This window comes from Drosophila hydei, unplaced genomic scaffold, assembly GCF_003285905.1.
Source record: "Drosophila hydei strain 15085-1641.00,03,60 unplaced genomic scaffold, DhydRS2 tig00008121-arrow-pilon, whole genome shotgun sequence".
NCBI lineage: Eukaryota > Metazoa > Arthropoda > Insecta > Diptera > Drosophilidae > Drosophila > Drosophila hydei.
Genome location: NW_022045832.1, coordinates 1,329,046 through 1,355,790, shown reverse-complemented (window position 1 = coordinate 1,355,790; position 26,745 = coordinate 1,329,046). Strand labels below are relative to the sequence as shown.

General features: G+C 38.9%; 1 protein-coding gene across 5 annotated transcripts; it reads left to right on the top strand.

Moving 5' to 3' along the window:
- The first annotated feature begins 237 nt into the window (after window positions 1-237).
- On the top strand, window positions 238-26,745 carry LOC111604238 (organic cation transporter protein). 5 transcript variants are annotated; one of them, XM_023322219.2, is made up of 7 exons: window positions 238-536; window positions 23,759-24,093; window positions 24,161-24,388; window positions 24,800-25,058; window positions 25,122-25,539; window positions 25,595-26,101; window positions 26,168-26,745. In XM_023322219.2, the coding sequence occupies exons 2-7, from the start codon at window positions 23,995-23,997 to the stop codon at window positions 26,406-26,408; spliced, it is 1,752 nt and encodes a 583-aa protein (XP_023177987.1). In that variant the 5' UTR covers window positions 238-536; window positions 23,759-23,994; the 3' UTR covers window positions 26,409-26,745. The 5 variants fall into 5 exon arrangements, with proteins under 5 accessions (XP_023177987.1, XP_023177984.1, XP_023177988.1 ...); XM_023322216.2 differs by lacking the exon at window positions 238-536 and adding an exon at window positions 5,160-5,449; XM_023322220.2 differs by lacking the exon at window positions 238-536 and adding an exon at window positions 16,838-16,931.

Sequence of the window (26,745 nt, the reverse complement as noted above, 5' to 3'; positions counted from 1 at the left end):
TTGGCCGAATGGCGGAAATTTGTTGGTTGAATGATTTGTTGTGTTGCGCTCGCGTTTGCTGCGCATGCGACAAACGATGACGTCACGTGGGAAAACTTGCGCTCTGCAGTTGGGAGCGCAGCTGATTGCGTTGCCAACAAGCGCACATGGCAATGGCGATGGCGATGGCGTCGCTGGCGACGTAGCTATTCAGCCAGGGTGCACAGCAATAATCACATTCATTCGTTTATTTTGTTAGCCACAGTGCGTACGTCGGTTGCGCTGCCTGGTTCGTAGGGCACTTTGTGTATGTGAAACGAAATTCGACGGGCTTCATTTACGTTACGCTGTCATCGTCTAAACAACAAAGTTGTACGCGAACGCGCTAAAATGCTGCTGGCTGCGCTAGCCGCCCTAACTGAACTACGTCGCCGCTTCGATTCGAGTCCATTGCCCATGAAGTTGCTGCGTGCATTGCCCTAAGCACGGAAGTGTGTTGTCCTGGCAACCCGGCGCCAGTCCCATTGAGCTGAATGCTGCTGCGGCGGAAATCACAAGTATGTCCTAATTAGAATCGTAATAAAAATACCTGTGTACAGGTTTAATATTTCACAATCAAAGCGCCTTTAGCCAGCTCGCATGCATATCCAAATGACCTTTTGCGATCCGCATCGACTATTGATTTTAGTTGCCGGCTAACACTCAAGGAACAATTTCAAATTTCACTACACTCTCTGTATGTGTGTGTGAGTGTGTGTGTGAATGACTTGGGCGCCTTGGCAATTGCATTCCGCCGCCTTGGCGTCTCTTTGTTTGATATTCGCTCAACAGTCGCAGTTCTCATAAGCTTTAAAGTCAATAATTGAACTTCTTTGTGCTTTGTGCTGTTGACTTGTGGCTAGAATCGTATATATATAGATATATTTATATATATATTAGATATATTTATATAAATATAAGTGCAAGCAAATGTAAAGAAAGCTTTTCAGTTAACTATACACAACTCTCTAATATATGCCACACTTCTTGCTCTTCGGCTTCAATTAACATATATTTAGCGCATTAAGTGTTGCAATTGTTTCAGTTCGTTAGCTTTTTCTGTTGATCATTAATTGTGAGCAATTTGATTGATTTACAAATATATAGCTGGGATTGCTGTAATTATACGTTACCAAATAATACGGGTGCAATTAAACATTTCGTTAATGTCATTTCAACTTGTTTACCTACTGTCGACGTTTTGACTTTGCCGTGTTTCTGTACTTAATCGACCGTTGGGCATATGCTCAAATGTCCAGAACCTTTCCCCCATTGACTTTGCCACTCAAATTACAGTGCAAACAAAGGGCAGCTGCCACGATAAGCTTGGCTGTTGCTATTCCAGTACAGTGGTTCATAATGAACCGGAAGTTATCAGCTTGATAATATTATATATATATATATATATGTGCAGTTATTGTACATTTTTGGGTACTGCGATTACCATAGACATTAATCAGTTTTCTTTTTTGCCAGTCTGTAAAGCAGCTGTTGCTTTTATTCTCCTTTGATTGATGGCATCATTAAAGCCTTGGCAGCATAGTTAGTTTTGCTATGGGATATACAAGTGTGACATCAGCAGCCCTGCGCATGCTTAGCTAATTTAATTAACATTTTCTCTGTGGCCTAATAAATCTAATTAATTATATTACAATTAAAATTTTTTTTAATTTTTATTTAGGCTCTAAGCAATGGATATAAAAGATCAGTGCAAACTGAATTAATAAATCTGTCAGTGCGTGCTTTACCTATTAATTAATATATTTTAAGCATCATAAATATCTTCTGCTTCTTCTTTATATATCTGAAGTTTATCATCCTTTTATATAGCACACGCTGCGTATGCGCAATATTTTCATTTCTTCTGTTTTTTTACTGTTGATGATCGTCAAATAAACTAATTTATTACAAATATGCTTCAGAACATTATTTGTTTTGCGTATTTCGCGTTTCAATCAATCGCCCGAGCAAACAAATTAATAAAATTTTCGCATAAATTCGGCATAATCATTGGACGCTAGCAAAGCAAACATCAAGTTAAATACCAAAATTAGTTGCCCCAAAAAAAGGAACACATACAAAACATCAAGAAGCCAAGCAACAGCACAGCAACAACAACATTCTGTAAAGCCAAACAAAGCATAAATAAAAAAGTTTCTGTTGCTTTTGCATTAAGGAACATCAAAAAATATGCTGACTCACTGAACGGATGTTTCAATCGAAAACATGCTGCAATATCCCATAAGAAAATTACATATATATATATAGACATATATACAATTAGTGTAGGCGTGGATGTAGGCATGAATATGCTTTCGGTATCGAAAGAAATGTGCTCCGTAGAGACGGGATTGGCAGATACCCTGTAACGCTTAAACCCCAAATATTCGAGTTTTCCTCGTCTGTATATCTTAGAGTAAATGCCTTCGATATGTTTTTAATGAAGCAAAGTAGGGTACGCTTGGTGAAGCTGGACCAAAAGTTACCCTGTAATTCATAAGAAGGGAGCATTTAAGGTTTATTTTGTACATTTACATATACATATACATATATATATACATATACATACACACACATACATCTCCCCAAGGAATATGACTATATAAATTCTGTTCTAAATCCTCACCAAGTATCCTCTCCTCTGCCTGTTCCATATCTTACCATATAAACAATATACCCCCATCGTTTATTTACTCTTTTGGGCATTTGGTATAGCCAGGCAGGCACACGCGATTTGCGTTTTTATAATTTAACGCAATGTCTTCGCTCTTGCAATGTCATACGTACGATAGTTGTCCTTGGCTGCTATATAAATAGATATCCAACGTCCCAAACACCGTCACTAGCGACGCCAATTTCATTTACATGACGGGAATGACTTTCGTTCCCCTCCCCTCCCTGGGGGGTGCCATTCCCATTGATGTTTCGCTGCGTTGCTAGCTTGTCTGCAAGTGATTAGTTTTGAAAATGTTGCTCAAGGTTCATTTTCAGATTTATAGTTCGTTGCAGAAAACGCTCCAGGTTGAACATGACTTGAACAAATGTGGTTTAAAGGTTTGCTGAGTTACTGATATATGTGTGTTTATTTATTATAACAAACGGAGTTGATTTAATGACTAAGTCAGCTAAAGAGGAACCAAGGGTCGTGCTTACGATTCACTTGATTGTAACTGTGCGTCATAATTTTTATAGCCATAATGATAATGATAGTCATTATAACGGAAGCATTAACAAATTAAAAGTGTATATATGTATATGTGTTAAAAAGTAGTTTATATGTTAAAGTAGTTTTTGAAATGCTGCGAACTGGGTTTATTTTTAAAAATTACGGAAAAATATATAGATATAAAAATATAATTTTGGTAGCTTTTTAGAGTTTGTAATTTTGTATTTTTTTTTCACTTTTATGTTTTTCATCTTTGTCAATGGAAATTTCCAATCAAAAAGATTTACATTCAGCTTAATGCGTCTTTCCAAGTTATCCATATTACTGTTGTTTTATTTAGTTAGCTTGAGTCAGATTAAAATTAGCATAAATATAAACCAAGTTTTGACATATATACGTATATGTATATAATATATAGTTTATATAATTATAAGCACAATTGTATATACTATCATAGATTAATGTTAATGAGATTTTATTCACCATATATAAAAATGAAAAACATTTCTCTGGTGTATATTGGGGTAAGATCTAATCGATTTCGATAGGGTTACAAATTGACATACATATGTCTATGTGAAAATTGTTTAAAATCATCATGATCATATATGAAAATATATATTCATGGGATCAGTACTCTCTCCACTATTTCAGAGTGGTATAAGCATTATTTATGTTAGGCAAAAAGTATTTATAATTTAAATTATAATTTAAATTGGGAAAATCAAAAATGAAAATAAAAGTTTTAAATTGATTAAAAACAAATGAGTAAGCAAAAAATTCCTGTGGTTGTTAAGATGTTAAATCCTATGAAAATACAAATCCGCCCGTTTCCAATTCACGAAAATCATTTGCGAAGGTCGTCGGCATTTTAATTAGCGTTTCTCTTAATTCGAGTGAATGATGCAAATGCAAATTTCAGCGCCAAAATCAAAACAAATTTTGAATCTATATATTTGTATACATTTTTTTTGGGATGTTAGAAATATATATGTGAACCAATTGGAATTGCACTTTCAACTGGTTCCGAGCTCTTTACTGATTCAATGAGTGTATTAAGAGGGACTCAATGTTGAGCGCTTTGTTTGCAAGGGTTTTTCTTATTTATCTATTCATTTCTATGCATCAAGGGGGTTGCTTGGAAAATACAATTGTTTGTGTTCAAATCTCTTGCTCAATTTCCTTGTCTATTGTTTACTAACAAATTTACCAGCATCAGATTATTGCGTTGTAGCTTTAGTTTTTAAGAGCGTGGAGTGAGTTCAAAAATATATTTAGGTTCATCGGCGATTCTACAGCTGTATCTAGCAATCAAGGTGTCTTTTATCTGCCTACAATGTAGTCACAACTACAAAAAGTTTCCGTTAGTGATAATAATGCAATATGCGAATTCTGCTACTGGCGGCAGGGCAAGGGATAAGGAAGAACATTGTTAACAATTCTGTCATTTGTTTGTCATTTACCCTACTAATTGCTGGCAATGTGCCCGACTTACGTGTTAACTAATGTTTTCTAACAAGGCGCAATCATAAAGATTATGAAATATGCCTTTTAAGTGCACTTATTGCATATTTGGTGGAGGTTGTGTGTGCGCTGTGCGCATTGAACTGGTTCGAACTAGTGGCTGAGTACAGCACTTTCTGCTTACGGTATGTACAACGCATAAAAAAAACAGCACAAAGCAAAGCAAAGCAAACCAACGCAAAGCAAAACAAAACGACCCGTCAACAGCTGATGGCAATGGCAATGGTAGAGACGAAAAACATTGCAAACGCAACGTGCCGTTGAAAAGGGGATGCGCACCAAAACAGCAGAAGAGGAGAGAAAATGCATTCGTCTCGTTTTATATACCCTTTTTAAGGTATCGAGTATAATTAGACAAGCCACATAACAATTTATATTGTGTTATAATATATTTATTGGAAGTACTTTAGTTCGAACAGGCTGACTGTGAAATTCTTTGAATTAAGCGATATATTCTGGCTGCCTTTTTATGGAATAGAGAGCAACGACTAGTCGACCAATGGATAATTGTGCATTGCATTTGTGCTCTTGCTCATCTGTTCCTCAATAGTTTCATTGTTGCTGTGGTTGTTTCGGCTCTCAAAGTCATGGCCGATATTCGGAATACCTGAGGAGCAGTAGCATCAGCGATGAACAGTCATACGAAGGCGCTCGCGCAGCAGACGACCACGAAACAGAAGCACACAAAATAACAAACGGGAGCAGTCTGCGCATGGTTAGGCGCACTCAGAGGACTTAACGGTAAATAGTGAATAGTTTGTATGCGCGACTGTGTAATGGACAAAATAGAAATAGATAAATTGAAAATGGTAAATTGTAAATTGTAAATTTAAGGACGATCAAAAGTTCAAATGCATTGTGCTCGGTTTTATAAATAGTTTGTTTATTAAAATCAATAAGACAATAACAAACGCCAGAGTGCAACATTTAATATACATACCCAACACACTCACTCACAGGCAGGCATAAGTGTCTATGTATGCGTGGTGTTATGAGAACAATTAATTGACGACAATTGAAATGCAGCGGCGGGCGGCGTCATACCAAGTTTCTCGCAGACGAGCGGAAAGTTTTGTTCAATATTCGAATCGATTTCAGTCGCCAAGTGTCGCATATAAAAATAGCAATTAACAAATTTATGCAACCCACTGTGGCAACTGCTCCAACACAAATGCAAATGTATGGGTGCGTGTGTATGTGTGTGTATGTTTTGGCACTATTTAGGCGTGTAAGTGTGCCTTTTAAAAATAAACAAAAAGCACACACATAAGTGAACCGTAGACACATATATACATACATACATACATATATATAAATGTTTATATATCGAAATGTACATATATATTTAAATAGACTTTTAAAAATGTTGTTGCTAATTGATCTACAGCCAAATGTTTGTTATTTCCTTAGACACCTCACTTGTCACTGACTCTGGCATTCAAATTCTATTTTTTATTTATTGGTGCCCTATTGGTGCCCGCATTGAAATATTTTATTATTCTATGGTGGTAGCGACATCGTTAAAACGGGCACAGAGGAAGCAAACAACGATATCAACATCATAACATACTTTTGCAAATTTTATGTAGCGAGCGTAAACATTTGAATGGCACTGTTACTTTTGGAGTGAAAACAGAAGTATCCCAAGTACCTGCTACTTTCTTAGTACTTTGTAGAGTTACTAAATGATTTTGTGACTTTGTGGTGTGATGATAATGTTTAATGATTCGATCTATCGAAAATAATTAGAGAGCGACATATGCGGCACTCCGAAGCTTATGAATTCCTGCGGGAATTGAGGTTCCTTTTGCTTGCTTAGGAATGCTGACATATAGAATGTGATTCACTTTAGTTAAAATCGGTATTGCTGAGTAAATGTATTCTATATTAGTTCATATTATTATTAGCCTGAACACCAAGATTCTTAAAAATATCTCTTACAAAATGTTCAGTTAAAAATTGATTTTTACGTCCATGATTCCATTTTCTGCTATATAGTATAGTGCTCCGATTCAATTAATAAATCATTTGTGGACATGTGTTTTCTTTGGGAGCATATGCTATAAACCTATATACAATATTAATCAGATATACACAATTCAAGTAGTGTTAGCAGTCTGGTTGACTAGGAAAATCGTGAATTTGCTTTTAATTTTCGAAATGCTAACAAATTTTTATACTTCCCACGTGTTAAGTGGGTGAAAATTTGCAATATTGATATATATAAATATGTATAAGTCCCAATATGCCTTTTGGGTATATCAAAAAAATGTATGTCTTACAAAAGTTACATCTTGCGTTGAACTAAAAAAAATATTTCACTAAAAATTTATATTTTCATGTAATATATTATTTAATTTAACTAATATTAATTAATAATTATATATTAATAACATTATAGGATAGAATTGATTTTCTATGTTATACTATTTGATATCCTTAAGCATTTTGATTTACCTAGCGTCGTTGTTGACTTGTTGGTTTTCGTAATCAACCTTATCCATTGAATTAGACAGTTTCATAAATTAATTTAGACAGTCATGAATAAGTAAAAGTGTTGTGAAGTGTCTACTGTAAATGTTAGCGTACTTCTAGGTAAACCACATTTAAAGTTTATTCAATACAATTAATTATTTACGGAGTACACAACAGCAAGTCAGACAGTACTGTCTGCGGGGTGTGCCTGACTAGAAAATACTTCGTAGCTATACTAATGATATATATATGCAAATACACTGCACGAAACTTAGTTGTGAAAAGTTTTAGTATTGGCTTAGAGATTATTAAAAAAGGCGCAAGTGTTATGGGCTATATAAATTCGTTTTTTATTATCTTTTAGAATTTATAAGATAAGATATGCTTCCAATTTTATGTGAATGTCGAAAACTATTTATGCATTCAAGCGGGCAATGGCTACACAAACTAGGCGGTTGATGTGAGGTATGACACCTAGAAACTTTATAAGGTTAGACAAGTGTCCTCCATACCCCGTCTACTCTATGGTAATGGGTTCACAGATAAAAAAGAAGATTTTTGCTGTTGGCTAACGAGATGTTGTTGTTGCAAGCGAATGGCACTTATTGTTGTTATCTGATTTCTTGGAACTAATCTACTATGCACAATCATAACAAACGATGCTTAATAACATGCTTTATTCGTATGCTGTTGACTGGTTTGCTGAGCGAGTAGATTGAGAGAAGACTGCAAAACAAACTCTTATCTTTAGCAACAGGTTTGCTTTCTGTATATAAATATTTCAAAGATCAAAAGGAAAAAAAATAAGTTACAAAAACTAACCAATTAATTTTAATTTCTAAACAAAAAAGCCAACGGGAGAGACAGAGAGCGGGAGATAAGAACATAAATAAATTTAGCAACAAAAAAATATTTTTGTCACGTTTTTGACTTATTTTAAATGAAAATAAGAACAAAAGTTATGTGCGTCGCTTGCGACATGTATATATATATATATATATATATATATATATAAGTTAACTTATAACACTTAGTTAGCTTATAACACTTAATGTAAGGTATTATTCAACACTTATTATCGGGTGCTAGACAAGTTAAGGAACAGCCCTGGCAAGGGCAACTCTACTTACGCCGGTGAGGCTATGATTTGTAAAAATATAGATCAGTCTCGTGTTTTAACTCGTACTGATAGGACATGCTAAAAATTGGTGTCATATAAGTAAAACTAAAAATAGTGAATATAATAAGAAAAACCAATAAAATTAACTGTTTCGATTATTCAAAAAAGAACAATTAAAAGCAGGGTTAAAAAGCGTTCTTCCAGTAAACCGCTTAAATAAATATTCACTCCGTCATTTGCTCGTTAAATGGCTTATTTCATTGTCTGAGCCCGAGGCCAGCAATAAGAGGCACAGTCGCCTCTCAACCTAACTTTCAGTCACCACAGGACTGGAAATCATATAATTGGCGCCCAACTAGTGGTCGGACTCCACAACCAACAACAATTAAGACAGCAGCGCGGGAGCTGCAATTGACAGATCTTATAAAGGGATTTTTTTTTTTTGTTTTGTGTTAGTTGAATCTTGTAAGTGGATACTCTAGCCAAAATTTTTCTTCAAACACAAAAAGTGTTAAAATTTATTTTATAAAAAAATACCTAGGACTAGCGAGTATTTTATATTGCAATTGCATGTAAAAAAAAAAAAAAAAAAAAAAAAATTAATGATCAGAACCAAGTGAGAGTGACTACTTTGGGAATTTTAGTGGCAGCAATTGATCATTCAGATCGTCAATAAAATTACATTGTGTTACTTTCTGTGTGTCTGAAGTTGTGCATGCAGTTCTCGTAGTTCAGAGCTGTGACGTAATTCGACCCATCTTCTGACGGCCCGTTTTATTTTTCGCGACCACTGACCTGCGCATGTCTCGGTTCAACCAATATAGAAACCCTCGCAGGCAGTCTAGCGACTCAGATTCCGACTGTGTAGTTCCCCCACCATCAGGTAGAATGGATGCAGATCAGCTTACGGAAATAATAAGGACGGCTACTAGCAAAGCTTTAGCCGAACAGGCCGCTGTAAACCAGCAGAGGGAACATGTATTAACTCAACGAATTAATGAGTTAGCTGAACAAATAGCGGTAGCAAACGTTGCCGCCCCACAAGTAGTAGCGTATGCTGCTATAGGAATTAGGAACGATATTCACTGTGACGAGCCACTAGATGCCGTCAAATGCTTACCTGAGTTTGCAGGGGTACAGGAATCGTATGTATCTTGGAGGCAGGCAGCATTAGCCACTTACGAGATCTTCAGACCGTATAATGGCAGTTCTCGTCATTATCAGGCCGTCATCATCATAAGAAGCAAGATTAGGGGCCCCGCAGACGCGGTGCTAGCCTCATTTGGTACTGTGCTGAATTTTGATGCGATAATAAATCGCCTAGATTTCACATACAGTGATAAGAGACCAATTCATGTCATTGAACAAGAATTAAGTACCTTGAGGCAAGGTGGCCTGTCCCTGCTTCAATATTATGATGAAGTAGAGAAGAAACTCGCTCTTCTCACAAACAAAGTTAATATGTCATATGAGCCGGCTTTAGCAAAGGGCCTATGTGAAAAATTCCGCGACGATGCGTTGCGTGTGTTCATATCGGGTCTCAAGCGCAGTCTAACAGATGTGCTCTTTGCAGCAAAGCCCAGAGATCTGCCTTCAGCGCTAGCTCTCGCGCAAGAGGTCGAGTCGAATCACGAAAGGTACTCATTCGCGGCTAATTTTGCAAAAAGTCTTGAAGACAAAGAGCGCAAGCCGCATGCAAAAGCGCAGGGTCACCAATATGAGAGGTATTCGCATCAAGCCGAAAGACAAGCTAGCGGTACAAAGAATCCGCACTTTAGCAAGCAAAACAGGGCCCCATTTCGGACTGACCCACGAAGCACCAGGCAGCACAACAATAATGGCGCACCAGTGCCCATGGAGGTCGATCCTTCCTTTTCAAGGGTAATGCAGCCCACTCAGGCCCTTGCTTACGCGAACAAGAAGCACCCCGCATCTGACCGCACAGGCGGTCTGAGAAAGCAGCAAAGGTTGAATCACGTCACGCAAGGCGCGGGACAGGGGGCAGAGGTGTGTGCTGATGCTGCCTCCAGCGCAGCGGCACAAATCAATAACGTTACTAGTTATAACTCTGATGCCCTTAATTTTTTAGGAGTAAATCCCTTCTACCCGTCATCAGACGAAGAGTAGGAGGGACTCACATGCAATTCCTCATAGACACGGGCGCGGCCAAGAATTTCATTCGGCCACATAAAGGGTTGAAAGGCGTCCGCTCGGTAGAGTCCCCCTTCAAAATTCACTCCATTCACGGCGAGACACAAATTACACACAAATGCTTTGTTTCAATGTTTGGGTTAAAAGCAACTTTTTTTATTCTGCCGGACTTATCAACCTTTGATGGGATTATAGGCCTTGACCTGCTAAAGCAGGCATCTGCTTCGCTTTGTTTAGCTTCAGGACAACTTAAGTGGGGCACGGAGGTCGAACCAATCACCTTCCACAAATGCAAAAATGTAAATTTCACAAATGTAGACTGTGCAGACGCATCCCCATTAGTTAGAAGTTCTTTTTTGAAAATGCTGAAGACCAGACAAAAGGCCTTTGCAGACCCAGACGAGGCGTTGCCGTATAACACATCAGTCGTGGCTACCATTAGGACTACAGACGAGCAACCGATCTATGCCAAGCTTTACCCATATCCAATGGGAGCGGCTGATTTCGTTAATAAAGAAATCAAAGATCTACTAAAGAATGATATAATTCAAAAGTCCGTCTCTCCCTACAATAACCCAATATGGGTAGTAGACAAGAAGGGCACTGATGAAGCGGGCAATAGGAAAATGAGGTTGGTAATGGACTTTCGTAAACTTAACGAAAAAACCGTGCCGGACAAATACCCTATGCCAAATATATCAATGATATTGGGGAATTTGGGGAGAGCCAAATTCTTTTCAACATTAGACCTCAAGTCTGGTTATCACCAGATCATACTCGCTGAACGCGACCGTGAAAAAACCTCTTTCTCTGTGAACGGGGGGAAATACGAGTTCAAAAGACTCCCCTTTGGATTAAAGAATGCAGCAAGCATCTTTCAAAGAACCATCGACGACATACTGCGAGAGCAGATTGGCAAATTTTGCTATGTTTATGTCGATGACGTAATCATCTTTTCAGAAGATGAGGAATCCCACATTAAACACGTGGATTGGGTCCTGAAAAGCTTACACGAAGCAAACATGAGGGTCTCCGTCGAAAAGTCACGTTTTTTTAAGAAAAGCGTGAACTTTCTTGGTTTCGTAGTCACCAGCACTGGCACCACGACGGATCCTGAAAAGGTTAGGGCAATACAGGAGTATCCAGAACCAAAAACGCTGTTCGAGGTTAGATCATTTCTAGGCCTCGCAAGTTATTACAGATGTTTCATTAGGGACTTCGCCGCAATAGCAAGACCCATCTCGAATATCCTGAAGGGTGAAAATGGAACAGTCAGTAAGCATAGGTCCAGAAATATAAAGGTTCAATTCTCTGAAGTGCAGCAGAGGGCATTTCAGAAGTTGCGCGATATTTTGTCATCCGAGAATGTAATGCTCAGGTACCCCGATTTTAAGAAGCCATTCGATCTAACGACCGATGCTTCGGCTCACGGCATAGGTGCAGTTTTGTCTCAAGAGGGTCGTCCTATAACAATGATTTCAAGAACATTGAAGGACAGTGAGGTTAACTATGCAACCAATGAGAGAGAGTTATTGGCCATTGTATGGTCACTTGCCAAATTAAGGCACTATTTGTATGGGGTGAAAGACATTAATATCTTCACTGACCATCAACCCTTGACCTTCGCAGTTTCGGAATCTAATCCAAATGCGAAAATCAAAAGGTGGAAAGCGCGCATTGACGAGTCTAATGCACGTATCTTCTATAAACCTGGCAAGGACAATCTGGTTGCGGATGCCTTGTCAAGACAGCAGCTCAACGCTATAAATGAGCAAGAAATTGAGTCCTGCGCTGCAACGATCCACAGTGAGGTATCTCTCACCAACACCATTGAGACGACAGACAAACCCTTGAACTGTTTTCAAAACCAGATAGTGCTAGAAGAGGCGCGTTTCCCCTTAAAACGAAGTTTTATTCTTTTTGGAAATAAGAAACGCTACTTGATCAGCTATACATGCGTCGAATCGCTGCTAGACGAGCTCGAAGATGTAGTCTCACCCAAATGCGTAAATGCTCTCCACTGTAATTTACACACGCTTGCAATGATACAAGATGCATTGGTGCGAAGATACCCAGCCACAAAGTTCTGGCATTGCAAAAATCGCGTAGTGGACATATTTGCGGTTGGAGAAGGAAGGGAAATCCTCACAGTCGAGCATAATAGGGCCCATAGGTCTGCACAGGAAAATGTTAAGCAGGTACTCTCGGAGTACTACTTTCCACGGATGGCAAAAATTGCCAAGGAAATAGTACAAAACTGCAAAACATGTGCTAGGGCTAAGTATGATAGACACCCCAAAAAACAAGAGCTTGGAGAGACACCGATCCCCTCACATGTAGGAGAGATGTTACACATAGACATTTTCTCCACTGACAAGAAATACTTTCTCACTTGCATCGACAAGTTCTCTAAGTTTGCTATCGTCCAACCGGTCGCTTCAAGAACCATTGTGGATCTGAAGCCAGCCGTAATGCAACTTATGAATTTTTTTCCAAAAGCCAGATCCATTTACTGTGACAATGAACCGTCATTGAATTCAGAGACCATCATGACTATGCTCACAAACAACTATGGGGTCAGCATTTCAAATGCACCACCATTGCATAGCATATCGAATGGACAGGTTGAGCGCTTTCACAGCACTCTGTTAGAGCTAGCCAGATGCCTAAAGATCGACAAAGGCATAAATGACACCGTAGAAGTCATTTTACTGGCCACAACCGAATACAATAAGTCGATCCATTCGGTCATCGACCAGAGACCAGTTGATGTGGTTCAGGCGCACTCTGATGAGCCACAAGAGAAGATAGAAGAAAAGATCAGAAACGCTCAGACGACGCTCAGAGCTAGGGAGAACGCAAAGCGGCAGAATAGAGTCTTCGATGTTGGTGACAAGGTTTTGGTCAAGTCCAACCGACGGCTCGGAAACAAACTCACACCTTTATGTGTCGAGAAGGCCGTGGAAGCAGACCTGGGGACCGAGGTCCTCATTAAAGGAAGGGTGGTCCACAAGGACAACCTAAGATGACTCCCTTGTTTTTTTTTATTACACCTTTTTTTTAAGCCGCTAGGCAATTTCGAATAAGTTAGATATAGTTTTCTATTTACCTTTAGCCACTTGGCATAGTTTTTATAAAACATTTTGGTGGCGGGTACACCCGATGCTGGTGATTTAGAGCAGACTAGGTCCACTGAAATGCGACTAATGAATGCCAACAGTAGACGGATAGAAGTAAACACTGAGGTTCAAGACCAACTTAACCAGTTAACATTTGCTGTCAGTGGAGTTCTCGGGATAGCCAAAACTCACAAATTGATTTTATTGATTTATTTATTTGAAACACTGAAACACTGTCCAGAAACAGAATGCGGACGATGGAGTTGCAAAGTTTAATGCTTGCTATTACTCTCGCGAAGGCTCATTGTTAGCCCAAACATTTTGGACTCCTCAGATTTAAAATCAATTTGGCTAGAGGAATCCATCAACACTATACATTTTATAACCAAATTCCCAAAAATTAAAAAAGCCTGCAGAAAAATTACGATTTATCCTGTCGTCCACAAGAACCAGCAACAGCTCTATTCGCCCCATAGTTGGATGCTAAGCCAGAACCACAGCATGCAAATCTACAAGCGGAATCGTTGAGGAAACCCCCTTGTTCACGGCACCACCACCAACAGTAGAAGCTCATCAGCCAGCAACAACTAACGAACTCTTCGCGGCGGCAGAGCCAAGCGACTCTTCATCCATACTAGAACCAAGTCAAGAAATCCCCAAAACACCGCCAACTGCATTAATTCAAGAAGTTTCACAGCCACAGGTTGCTCCAACCGCTGCCCATCTCTGTCGACACCTGCCACGGCTGCCGGCTCATCCTCATCCTCATCGGCAGCGGCGTCACGTCAACTGCAGCTGCCGGCATTGTCGGCAGTTGCCGCACGGCAACAGCAGCTACTGCTGAACGGCTCTCTGAAGAGCAAGACGAAGACATTTCCTGCGTATCGAGCATCGGTGCGCAGCGAGAGCGACGACAAGGAGTACAGGGCGGCTAGCAGCAGCAGCAACACGATACCGACGACGGGCAAAAGTCGGCCAAGATCAGCGGCAAGAACTGTAACAATCTGCTGCACAACGCCGGCAATAAGCTAAGCGTGAGCAGCAACTCCTTCGGCCTATACGCAGCATCTGGCATCATCGCCCAAGAGCCCTGTCTCCAGCAACGGCCATCTGAACAAATACTGCCTGACGGACTTGACGCGCCGCAAGGCCGAATTCAATCGCCAGCTGAGCGCGCCGACAGACTACACACATCACTCGTCCAGTAACGGCTCATAGCATCGCTGGAGTGGTGGGACACAGTCATCACGGCCATCACGGGCACGTGCACGGCCAGTCATCGACGGCGCCAGCCACACTCAAGTCGCTGCAGCTGCACAACTTTGGTATGCATCATCCGATGCCAAGGCCCACGTCCACGTCGTGCACCAACAGCTTCAACAGACGCCACATACGTAGGCGCAAGAGCAAGCTTAGTAAGCGCCTGCTGAACGGCGATAGCGAAGAATCAGTACGCTGCTCATACTGCTCCGTATTGAATGTGAATGAGAACGACTTGCGGATTTCATTCGAGAACACCTGCACCGACTCGCTGGTCACCGCTGCTAATATGCGACCAAGGAACCGAAATGGTGCACTTTGATGATGTGTCGTTGTACGGCACTCCGAAAGAGGAGCCATATGCTGTGCTTTAATCTGCATTGGCTTCACTCTTTGGTGGATCATCGACGCAAAGAAGTCCGCGAAGCACTTGCGAGGAGTCGTCGCTGGAATTGGGTCGGTCGAGGACGACCTTACACTTGAGGGGGGGGTAGTTAACTTATAACACTTAGTTAGCTTATAACACTTAATGTAAGGTATTATTCAACACTTATTATCGGGTGCTAGACAAGTTAAGGAACAGCCCTGGCAAGGGCAACTCTACTTACGCCGGTGAGGCTATGATTTGTAAAAATATAGATCAGTCTCGTGTTTTAACTCGTACTGATAGGACATGCTAAAAATTGGTGTCATATAAGTAAAACTAAAAATAGTGAATATAATAAGAAAAACCAATAAAATTAACTGTTTCGATTATTCAAAAAAGAACAATTAAAAGCAGGGTTAAAAAGCGTTCTTCCAGTAAACCGCTTAAATAAATATTCACTCCGTCATTTGCTCGTTAAATGGCTTATTTCATTGTCTGAGCCCGAGGCCAGCAATAAGAGGCACAGTCGCCTCTCAACCTAACTTTCAGTCACCACAGGACTGGAAAACATATAATTTATATATAGAGTACCTATTGAGTGTATACTATAGAGTGAAAAATTATATTTTTATATATCTGAGCAGTAGCAGTTGCCAAGCGTTTAAGTGGTTTGCGGCGTATATAGCCGTGTAGCCTTTTAGTTTTTGCCTCACTACTTGATTGAGGGCCAGACATTAATTGTGGCCTGTACGATATGTGCCTGGTCATAGCTGGCTAGAACTCTCATGCCGCTGCTCAAAGCTCTATATGCATATATTATAGACGCTTGTCCAGCGTGTTTGCCAGGCGCTTATCTTTGCGCAATCGCGACGTGTGCCGACAATGTCGGTGACGTTGTAGTTGTGTGTGTGTGCGTGTGTAGATTGCTGCTGCGTACTGGGTGAAAGTATAGGTACTGGTTATAGTATGGAGGTCGTTTGTACAGCTGTTTTGATTGGGGAACGTCGTCGTAATTCGCGCCATCGCTGTTGTCTACGCTTTTGTCTTACTAGTCTATCAGCTGTTTGGGATTTCTTGTTGTTGTTTTTACTGTAGTCGCTTGGCGTGCAGTTGAAAGCTTCGTGAGGATCATTTAGAGTCTGATTTGTCTAGTTTTTTGCTGACCGTAACTCAACGCAAGCGGTTCAATTGCTATTTCTAACTACTTGACATCCAGAGCAGAGCTCAGCTCGTTCAGCACTGCCCTGTGTTTTGTTTCGGCTTCAATTAATTGCTGATTTTGTATTTATTTATTTTTTTCATTTTATTTTCTTACCACGTTTTTGTGGACCACACCCAGCGCGCGTAAGTTTGTTTACGTCACGGTTTCATGATTCCATGGAATATTCCGAAACATTTATGCTGGCACAACATAATCAAATATGAGATCATTTCGTAGACGCGTGCCCAAAGTCTCTCGACATTCAATTGATTTATTTTGATATCAACAACGGTCCGCGTAATGTTTTGCTTTCTTTTGGGACTGTTTTGGTGCTATTAATTTATTGAAAAATATAAATAAATTTATATTCGTACTTTTCAGAATCAATAAAAAAACGTAATGAGAAAAATAAAACAAAAAAAATTAATAAAAGTGTTAAATAACGCCAATAATTGAAATAAAGAATTAAAAAAAAACTATTTCCAGCTATCTGGCTATCAGTTGGATCAACATTGTTCCATGAGTCCAAGGTTTGTGCATCTACAATTTCCATTTCAAGAACAGCTTCAAACGGCACGTTTTTCAGCTCTTATTGCCTTTCATTGTTCTAGAGGGCATTAGCTGAGTAACGGCAAAATAAATAGATATTTATATATAAGCATAAATAACAATTGCTAAATATTCCAGTCACATATTTAGTTCGTTTCAATTATGCTGAAACTTAGCGTACCACTGACATTTCTGTGAAGCATAGTGTTTATCGCATTCAAGTAAATTCTGGTTGGGGTACAGCTTTAATTGCATATAAAGCTATTATCAGCAAAAACTATGATATCTCTCTCTCTCTCTCTCTTTCTGTCTTACTCTTTGACTGACTTTGCGTCTAGCAGGTGTATGGCCAAGCAGAATCTGGTAATTGGTTACAACCGGCGCTAACCAGTCTGCTTCGGTGTAGGTAAAGCTCGCAGCGAGCTTCATACATTGTGCTGGCTCTGTGGCTGGACCAGAAACTACGTTGTAAGCACGTCCGGCGGCATCTTATCACCCAGATCTATTGTTGCTTTCTAGGTGCCCTTAGATTGCCTACATTTTTATTTATATGGCTAATCCGTACTGGTTCCGGCACTCCAAATGCTTATATCTTATCTCCAAATAGCTCTGGCAATTATTAATTATTGTCAGCCTATAAACATAAACTTATATCAAGATTTTCATATGTTTTTCTTAATTGACTTATTTCACCCGAAGTTTATCCAATTTGTTTCACATGGCTGATGAGATCACTTGAGTGTAATTGGTTTAGCTAGTTATGTGTTTAAGGTAGATTAGTATCTCTCCCTCTGGCTGGTAGGCTTCATAGCTATTTGCAATAGTTAATTGAGCCAACATTTGGCTCGTTATTAAAACATTTGATTGTAATTGAGTAATTGATAATCGGATAATAAGCAATACAGTTTTCAAGTGTGTTTTACTTTTTGATTTAGCCTACAGGCCTAATTACGGAATAGACTTTGATTACCGCTAAATTTTTATTTAGATTTATAATAGGAGTCAGTGCTAAAATAAACTAATCTCAGCCATGCATTTAAATATAATATTTTCTATTGTCAAATGCTTGACATGTAAATTGCATTATGAGAGACTTCAGCCAACAGCCATCGGACATCAGAAAATGTTCATTATAACAAACATAACTTTTATTGTCATTGAATTGCTAATGTCTCACATCAATTGACGGCAAGTGTGTGGTACAACTATTTATATGGAAACGTATGAACAGTTCTTAATTTAAATATTCATAAGAAGCAAACAAACTTTTGCTATTAAGAACAATTGAATATTAATAGAATGGAAATTTCATAGTTGAGTGGGCATTTGAGCATTTCTTCAATTATGTACTGTATGCAAAGATGTTATATATATATATATATATATATATATATATATATATATATATATATATATGTATATATATGCAAAACACACATTTCTCTAAAGCTCTTGCCAGGGGTAACTGTCAGCTGCAATTCTTTATGAATATGTTTATAAATATGTCTTTTATTTCACAATTAACTGCAGTGAGCATATTAAAGACATTATGACGCCATGTTACCACAAGAACACACACACACACACACACACATACACACATGCACTCACATATAAGCATAAGGGTAACCACAAGCTATGTCAGAGTGTACAAGTTTATCTGTTTGCATCTCTGTTCTTTATGTTTATATATGCATTTCTAGTGTGCTTATATAATATATAAAGCAGTTGTAAGAACAACTTCTCTCTCTCTCTCTTTCTCTCCCTATCTCTCTCTCGCCCTCTCTCTGACTCACACACACACATAACCAGATACAGCCAGGGGCAATTTAAAGAAACTGGCACGCAACTCATTTAAAACTGAAGCCATTTGTTGAACTTGATGTCAAAGCGAATTCAATTGTCACGCGAGCAGCAGCAGATGCAGATCGAGCGGAAGAGTGCATCGACTGAATGCGAATGCATTTAAGTTTGTACAGTGCAGGACGGCGCGTGTGTGTGTGTGAGTGAGTGTGGAAGATTTGCTGCAGCATTTATTACGTTTGGGATATTCCAAATGATCGGACTCGTAATAGTCACACGCGTTTGTTACGCGTCTCCAGCGAAATAAAAAAATTTGAACTGATTTCGGCGCAAAACATCGTAAAAATTTCATAATTAGTAAGTTCAATTTGAGTAACTAATTTGTAACATAATAAAATTTTTCACAAATAAGTGCGAAGCAAAGCTACTAAAAAAAACCCGATTCATATGAAAAGTTTAAAATTATACGACTCCGTTTTGTGTCTACGAAATGTGATTTATATAAAAATAAATATTTAAATTAAAAATAAAATAATTATAACTCACATATTAAATATTAGTTCGAACAACAAAAGAAACTTGATTTCAGTTTGCTGGTGCTCGACTCGCGGCGCAACATTTTGGCAATTCAATTGTTTTGGCTGCGTAAATAGAACTGTTTGTTTTCCAAATATTTGCAGCAATGAGAATGCTGCAAACAAATGCGAATGATAAGAATCAGATGCTGGTTGACGCGTGGCTCATATCTGGGAAATTGTTAATTTTTCCTTATCCTTATTTGCATATTTTTGGTATCCAAATAAATGAAACGAAAGTTGCCTTAACAATTGTAGGCCAACTTTATTTGCCCGAGTCCGCATTGATAATATTTTTAGCTGTTGGTTAAGCTTCTCCCTTATTTGTTAATGATTATTTTTTTATTTTTTATAATTTTTATCGACAACTAGGTGTTAAAGTTAGCATTGGCAACTGTAAAGCCAGATGTTTCAATTGCTATTATAGTTCCTGAACAACAATTTCCTATATATTTACATATGTATGTGTAGTTGTATAGTTATATATAACATGAAATCAGGCAAACTTCAATTCAAATTATATCGTAATCATCTCAGGTTAGCTTTTTAAAGACTCGGCAACAGAGCGTATTCGTGATAGCTTCGCTTGTTAATTGGGCTCAGTATTTGTTTGGACAATTGATATAAGAGTTTCATTTTTGCCTTGAGGGGATTTCTTGATATTATACGCTGACTCTTATACGGTGTGCTTTCCTTTGTTCTTTGTTGCGTTGCCAACGGACAACGAACAAAGGAAAACTCATTCATGTAAATATTTGGATGCGCAGTATCGTATCTTTCGCTCTGTCCGAGTTCGACACTACTCGTGTCGCCTCACGCACTTGGTACAGTTGATCCCAGGCACATGTGACGATCGTCTGTTAAGCGGAAAATGCGATAAGATCATATGTCTGCGATATGGCGCACACTTCGCACACACAACACAATAGTTTTAAACACTAAATCCATTAGTACTTCAACGGCTTTTACACTGCTTAGGTGCCAATGCCTATCTAATCACATTTGTTCTTGCTGTCGCCTAAAATCGTTTATTAATCTATAATTACACATTAAAGCATTAGCCATGGGCTTTGATTTTGGCTCTCAAAAGATAGCACTGGCAACACACAATATTTATTGTGGCTTTCAACGTTCATTCCTTTTCAGTCTGACTAAAGTCTGAATTGCCTAGTATTACCAGTAATATACTGCGAAATATTGGAGAATCTACTTAGCGTGGAGCTTTAAATGCTGACTGCCTGCATTTGAATTTAAATGTTTTTAAAGCTGATGGATGTTAAGGAGTAAATCGTCGCATAAGATTGCCTCTGAACCTATTGCCGTTTCGAAGTATATTTCTTTTGTTAAAATGCATGTAAACGACCTTATAAGTATGTATATTCTTGACTAACCATCAATCAATCTGGCTCTAGATCATTAATTAATTTATCTATCAGTATTTCTATCGATATGTCTATAAATGTCTATCGATCTGTTAAAGCGCGATCTGTAAGCTTAAATTAGTAAGATACTTGATGAAGTTTGCATTGAATAGTATTTTACTCTTTTCGCTTCTATTAATTGTATACTAAAGTGATCGAAGCTGCTCACATTACAATAAGAGGGGGTAACGAGGTGCTCCAAAAGTCAACACAGACAAATGTCTAGAGAGCTTGTAATATATATCGTCGGGCACTTGCTACTATATTGTTTTTACTTGTTATGGAAACCGGAATATTTTGTATATATCTTAAACAATTCTGTTCTAGGAATTGTTTGTAAGCAATACTCTTTTTGACTGTTCAAAAGAAAAGTGATTCAATTTATTCAATTTAATATTTAACTTGATGATGGAATGAATAGATTTTTGTATTTAGATCATTTAACTTTGCAAAAAAAAAGAAGAAATTTGTCTGATTATCGAAAATTGTTTTATTAGTTACATTTTCAGCTCACAGGTTGGCATTAAACACAAATTTTATGAAAGTTCATAAATTTATAACTTAAAAAAATAATTTAAATTACTTCCATAACTTTGATATATGAAAACACATTATATAATCAAATTTGAGTTTTGATAAATGAGCAATTAGCAAGCAGCTCCTTAATGCATGAATCATCTTTTGGAGCCTCTAGTAGTTCCCCCATTGTGATATAAAGCTAACGAAAAATACATATTTTATAGCTTATGAGGGTGTGTGTGTTTGTTTGAGTCTAGTGTGAAGATTGTGAAGTGAACAGTCATAAAGCTGTCGATCGAAAGTGGAAGGCAAAGCTGTGGTTAAATCGTAGTGAAGTATATACATTTTAGACAGCACAGAAATGAAGTATTTAGCATAGAAATTAGCGTGGCAATTTGTTATATTTGCAGGTACGCGGTCACAAGGCCCATATGAGCATGTAAATCAAATGAAATCGTATCGAATCCATTAATCGCGTATACGCCGCATGGACGCTCGTAAAAGTCAACAGCCCGACTTGAGTCTGTCTGCCATGCGTTAAGCGGTTATTTTTTTTGGCAGCTCCTGACCTGTTTTTGTTAGCTGGTGTGAAAACTAGTTTGGTTGACTGTTTGGTGTACAGTCGCCCCTCCCTCCGAGCAGAGTCACAAATTAAATCAAAACTCTGTCGCTGGTAAGCCTGTTGATTTGATTTTATTAAGCGCGGCGCTAGCGTTGACTGCGCCGCTGGCGCTAACGCTCAGTCGAACAGCTGTTTCTCGTTTTTAATAAACAAACTGGTGCGTCGGTTAGCTCAGTACGCAAAAGACACTTCGTGGATACACATCGCTAGAGATACTCGTGGGGCACGTTACAAGTGCGCGCTAAACGGGCCGTTCGCCAGAACACAGACCCCAAACATCAGCTGCCGAATATTACAAAAATCAAAAACCAAACAAGAAGAAGAAGAAACTCGAAAAGATATAAATAAAGCAAAATAACTAAAATACAAAATACAAAATAAGAAAATTCAAATTACGTTTACTGCTTTCATCGGTCGTGACGTGTGTGACAGTTGGAGCCGTTGAACTTTTTGCATATATGCATAGGAAAGATCGTCAATTATATACGAATACATATATATACATTGTATATACATAAGCATTTCTATACTAATTAAGGCTGTCGCGAAATAGAACTTTGTTTCTGAAAAACAACAAATTATTTGTTTGTGCTTCAAAGAAAATTGTGTATACGCACCTGTTCTCCGTTTTGTATTTCTGTTCGTAAACAAATTTTGTTTTCTTGCTTTCATGTGTGTATAGAAAAATTAAGGTGGATTTAATAAGATATACTTTACAAGTTATCGAAAGCTGCAAATCAGGTAAGATAACAAACTAGGAAAAATATACTTACTTTACAAGTTTTCATTTAATTTACCTGCCATTTGTATGTGAATTGTGTTCAAAAGAGTTTACTATTTGTACAAAAACCATATTTTAAGGACCTTGAACAAGTCTTTAAAGTGGTACGAGTTTTTGTCTTTAAAACATCGTACTCAAGTTGTTTTGCAATTGCTGTGAAACCAGTTATAAATGTGTAAAAATATTCAAAGTGGAGTTCAGAAAACAAGAATATATATACAGACAAAACCAGCTCAAATCAAATCAGTCAATTTTGAAATAAAATCGCAGAACAGGAGTGCGCTCTGAATTATTATTGTAATTTATGGCATTCGTATGTACAGATAGCAACGCCAAAATGTGCTTTACTCGACTGGGCTTGGGCAGCTACACGTGCTACGCTCAACGAGAAGTCGATTACTTGGAACTGCTTGACAACCATTGACGGGCTTTTCAGCGCAGTAATCAACAGGGCTATGCCTGTGTGCGTGTGTTAGTCAGCATTCGGTTGTTGGCAATTAGCAATAGTCAGTCGGCAGCTGGCGGCTGGTGGCTGTTGGCAGGCGGCTAACCCTACATAGCAAAGTTGTATCTGAACGATTGTTAATATATATGCCATGCCACTGATAAGAGGCATATATCTCGTTCCACAGTTCCGTGGCACGATAAAACATCTGACCTTGTTACTCAGCGACTGCTGTTTATCTGGGTTTGCTTCCAAAAATTACTAAAAATATGTCGATGGAGTGCTTAGCATGAGCAAACCCTAGAAATTGGGATTGAAATTTATTTTGCTTTTATTTGGGAAATGTCTCGTATTTATTTCAATAAATAACTTGGTCAAAAATAAAATAAAATAAAGAAATAAATGAAGGCTGCAATTACTTGTTTGAGAAAGTCGTTCGAGTTTATCTCCGTCGACTTTCTCCTTCACAAAATATTTGCATTTTTAATTAAAGTGCCCAGCGGCTGAGTTTTTATATCTGGTTTCTTGCTGCCTTACATCTGATTAATTATATTTATAATCGCTGTTAATTATTCATTGACTTTGTAGCTAAAAAAATATTTGATTATTTAATGAGATTTTAACTTTGTTTTTTTTTTACAGACTAAACAAATGTGAACTAAATGCGTAGACATTTATTTTTTCGATAATAACACACACATCGACACACACACACACATACAACAGACACAAATAAACGTACACACACATACATGCACAGACAGAACAAACTGTGATACCCTATATTTGAAGCTGGCCATTTGAAGCGAACGCAACAAGATACCCCCTAGAGTACAAACCTCAAATACATCCAATAGAAGAGCTCAGCAAAGGTCACAATGGATTTTGATCAAATTCTTGCCAAATGCGGCGACTTCAATCGCTATCAGTTTATGATACTCGCACTCTTTGGCTTTATCAACATCATCGTATCGATGGTATGTACGATTCACAGCTTATTTATTACCTGATGGCTAACTGAAATGTGACGATTATTCATTGCAGCATTATTTCACACAAACTGTGATTAGTTTCGTGCCGGATCATTGGTGCTATCATGAAAAGCTAGTTAACATGACATATAAGGAAATCGCCGACATCTATTCCAAATTCGAGAGTCCTTCGTGCACTCGCCTCGCCGACATCGACGGCGGCAATGTCACTGTCAGCTCGGAGAAATGCGAGAAATGGATATACAACTATGACTTTGGCTATAGAAGCATGAATACCGAGGTGAGTCGAACCTGCAAACATTTTGGGCTTGTATAAGAAACTGATAGTATGAGAATAAAATAAGTAGGAATTAGATAGAGGAGGCCAACAGTAATTTAGTTGTTAAATTTTGAGCACAGTATACACTATATCTTTTAGACTTTAGATATTTATCAGTTAAATTGAAATTCATGTCTTATCACAAGCCTCGCTTGACCGAAAGTTCGTTTACCCATATCAATAGCTTAGTTAGATCGACTTCCTATAGTTCAATATATATATTTTCAAAAATATTTGAAATGTGTTTTAAGAGTCAGTAACTTTAAGAGTATTTCACAATCATGGCCATACTTATTTTCATTGTTTGTAGAAATGTGTATAAGCTTAACGTGTTTTTATTTATTTATTTTCTATTTTCCAATCAATCAACAGCTGAACTGGGTCTGTGACTCAGCGTATAAGGCGCGCATCGGACAATCGTTGTTCTTCATTGGGTCTGTTGTCGGCACGCTGTTCTACGGCCTGTTGTCTGATAAAATTGGACGTGTGCCAGCATTGATATTGTCGAATTTCTGCGGCTTCGCTGGCGATTTCTCTACCATCTTCACCAAGAGCGTGGCCACATTTACGCTCTGCCGTTTCATATCGGGTCTGGCGGCCGATACCAACTTTTATCTCATGTATATCATCGGTAAGTCTATGCCTAACAATGACTAAAATAAATTATAATCATCATCTTTTTCTTATTGTACAGTTCTCGAATATATACGGCCCAGCATGCGCACATTGGGTCTGAATATGGCTGTGGGTCTTTTCTACTGCCTGGGCCTGGTGTTTACGCCTTGGCTGGCTGTTTTGGCCGGGCACTGGCAGATCTACTTGGCGTGCACATCGCTGCCCATACTGCTGGTGGTGCTATACTATTTTGTGGTGCAGGAGAGCGCTCAGTGGCTTGTGACGCGCAATGACATCGATGGGGCCATAGTGCGGCTAAAGCGCGTTGCCAGATTCAATGGCCGCCACGTGACACAGGCGGAATTCGATGAATTTAGACGCCACTGTCAAATGACCCGCGAGATGCAGGGCGGCGATGACAAGAAGCATGCGACGCTGTTGGACATGTTTAGGACGCCACGCATGCGCAAGAACACGTTGATTCTATTCTTCAAATCGTAAGTAATACCATATCACTCATACGATATATTACTTATACGCAACGTATTGCAGAATGGTTATTACATTATGCTACGATGCCGTGTCGCGTAATGTGGAAGGAATGGGCATCTCGCCCTTCATAATGTTTTCGCTAAGCGCTCTGGCGGTGCTACCCTCAAGTATTTTGCTGGTCTTGCTGCAGGATCGTATTGGACGCAAAGGCATGGCATCGGGCTCGCTGCTGGTCGGTGGCTTGTTCACGGCTGCCGCTGGCATCGCTATTGCCTATCAGCAACACAATCACAATGCCATTCTGTTGGCCTGTTTGACAATCGCAGCGCGTTTCGGCGTAGCCATTTCGTATGAGTCGGGATCACAGTATGCGACAGAACTGATACCCACGTGTGTGCGCGGTCAGGGAGTGGCTGCGGTGCATGTGGCCGGCTTTGCGGCTTCCTTCTTGGCGCCCTACATCCTATGGCTGGGCACGTTCTTTAAGGCAGCACCCTCGATCATATTGGGCGTGCTCTTCTTTGCTGGCTCCTTTGTATGCCTGCTTCTGCCAGAGACTCTCAATCGGTAAGTGTGTGAACTTTGTTCTTTCGTAACAAACCGCTAAATTCGTGAATATTTTCGATTCGACAGGAGCCTGCCCACTACTATTGAGGAGGGTGAGGTGTTTGGCAAGGGCGAACGCATGTTCGACTTCCCCTGCCTACATCATCACGACGACGATGACTCCGACTCTGAGATGGAAAAGTACAAACGCAAGCATTCGCTCATCGATGCCAAGCAGCAGGTAGAGTCCGGTCAATATAATAAGCGCAAACAGTCGCTGATCGATGCCGATCGCGAGGAGCAGGCCCTAAAGGATGCAAAGCACTGAGCCAATCCGTAATGCCTATGACTAGCTTGTAGTTTAGTTAAACAATTTTCTATTGGCCCATTAGTAAGCACTACTTAACGCTATCAATCAAACAACTACAATAACAATAGTCCTAAGTAGACAGCTGATCTATGAAATACTGTATTTCAATTGTAGCTTCTTCAACTTAACAGTGCCGCAGCTATCATAAAAGAAAAAAAGAGAATACAAATCTAAAGCAGTGCTTAGTTAGCTGTATGAATACCTCATAAATAACTATTCAAAGATTACTTAAAAACCACAATCTGTGTGCTCAGTATCAAGACAACATTTTCGATACATATTTCTTTCACATACA